The sequence below is a fragment of the Haplochromis burtoni genome, unplaced genomic scaffold (genome assembly GCF_018398535.1).
Source record: "Haplochromis burtoni strain Fernald_Lab_line unplaced genomic scaffold, NCSU_Asbu1 Contig_356, whole genome shotgun sequence".
Classification (NCBI taxonomy): domain Eukaryota; kingdom Metazoa; phylum Chordata; class Actinopteri; order Cichliformes; family Cichlidae; genus Haplochromis; species Haplochromis burtoni.
In genome coordinates this window covers 498,996-500,864 of record NW_024582717.1, presented here as the reverse complement: position 1 = coordinate 500,864, position 1,869 = coordinate 498,996, and the positions used below count along the sequence as shown (strand labels likewise).

Sequence of the window (1,869 nt, the reverse complement as noted above, 5' to 3'; positions counted from 1 at the left end):
TGCACATGTCGAGGAGCGTGTCAGGCTACATTTCACTGTGTGTTATACTTGTATAACTATGCATGTGACAAATAAAGAACCTTGAACCTTGAACACCAAGAATTCCTTTTTAAAGAATAAAATTATTGATTCACTTTGATCTGTTGACAACCAAAGTGATTTCCATGTCTCCTTTATTAGGCTGTAGGGGAGTAAGTTTTAATCCACTGCAAATGGATCCAATTTAAATAAACAGCAACACCGAGAGCAAACTGAGAGATAAAATCATTAACTTAAATGAAAATGTTGATTTTAATGCTATTTGCGCTAAATAACCAGATTAATGATTTTCTGCATTATTGACTGTGCCCTTTTGGCAACAGTGTTGCATTTTCCAGTTATCTTTTTTATGTTCTTTATAGATCCTATACAATTTTATCATCATGTCATAATGTCTGTGACGAGAATAGGTGTCATTCATAGGGATCATTTAGTGTGGAATAAAAGTCACATGATCCATGAAACGCCCCTCTTAGATAGGCCAGATGCTGCTAAAACCATCCATTTCATGTGGGTTACCTTACTGAGTTAACTTAACCAGCTCGTGGAAGTTTGCTATTGGTGTAAACCCCACAAGTGGAAAATTCCTATTGGTGGAACATCGCTAAGAAGAGCCATTAGTTCTAGGGCCTGTTTAACTCTGACTATTTAAGTCCCTGCTCTTCTCCCTTGGCTTGTACTGCAAGGCGTCTTAAAGTAAGTTAAAAAAAAACAACAACTATATATTAATTTAATTTTGGCTGTACCTGTTCTTCTGTTTAAACACTTGCTGTTTCACCCACGGGGCAGTACAATATGACATCATCCCCACCCATGTCGGTAACAAACTGATAGATTCTCAGATGCACGCAAGTAAGGGAACAGTCTCTTCAAGAATTGAAGAATTTTGAAGCTTGTCCACCACCAGATGGGGCATGCTAAATCTGAATATTGCATTGCTTTATGTATCTCAGTAACATTAGAAACTTGCATTAAAAAAACAAAACAAAAAAACATTAAATCCGGAAAACCTGTCACACTCGTATTTGTCCTGTTTATTTAGGTAAAGCATTCGTGTGAGTGTTGGGAGCAAAGTTCTTCGTTTGCGAACACCTCATCGTCTTATTTTACGCTGGTGAATACCGTCCAGCGTCATTCTGTGGAAATATGATACTGAGATTCTGCACCAGAACTGTGGTAAGAAATATCCTTTCATTTAACTCCGTGGTTCCCAAACTTTTTTTGCTGGGCCCCCTTTTGTTTTACAAGAAAAATGTTCGCGCGCCCCCCGCGTGCACGCGTACGCACACATCCTCCAACCACACACACCCATATTTTGCTCCATTGCGGTTTATTTCACACCTCAAACATTTAGTAAACAATTAAGCAAATACAAGTAATGTGCGATAAATTACAGGTAGTAAGAAAATAAACTAACTCTTTTACGCTGCGTCTGCACCTACACGGGTATTTTTGAAAACGCAGCTGTTTCATCCACACGTAAACGGCGTTTCGAATCACCGAAAAATGAGATTTTTTTTTTAAAAAAACTCCATTTTTACGTTTACGTGTGGACGAGGAATACAGAGCTGGTCACGCGACGTCAAAGGTATGTGCCTTTTTCATGTCAGCTGTGCGCCACGTTATTGTTTACATGAGATGAATTGCAGAATGGCAGATAGTCAGATTAACAGTATTTTGTCTCTATCTGCAGGTTTTACAGGCTTACATGGGGGAGACCGGGGATAGTTGTAACATTTTTGACATTTCTGTCTGTAAATTGGAGCTCTTTTAAGGTAGTGGATTCAAAATGTAATGCAAAGTATTTACATGTCTCTGCTATTAAATAGT

The 1,869-nt window shown here is 38.4% G+C and overlaps 1 protein-coding gene across 1 annotated transcript in view; it reads left to right on the top strand.

The window, feature by feature from the left end:
* Positions 1 to 627: 627 nt before the first annotated feature.
* LOC102294224 (carnitine O-acetyltransferase) overlaps positions 628 to 1,869 on the top strand; it is an 11,205-nt gene continuing 9,963 nt past the window's right edge. The window contains exons 1-2 of the mRNA XM_014340332.1: positions 628 to 735; positions 1,082 to 1,215. Coding sequence (XP_014195818.1) covers positions 1,186 to 1,215 — 30 coding nt within the window. The 5' untranslated portion in view covers positions 628 to 735; positions 1,082 to 1,185. The remainder of the gene's footprint in view (positions 736 to 1,081; positions 1,216 to 1,869) is intronic.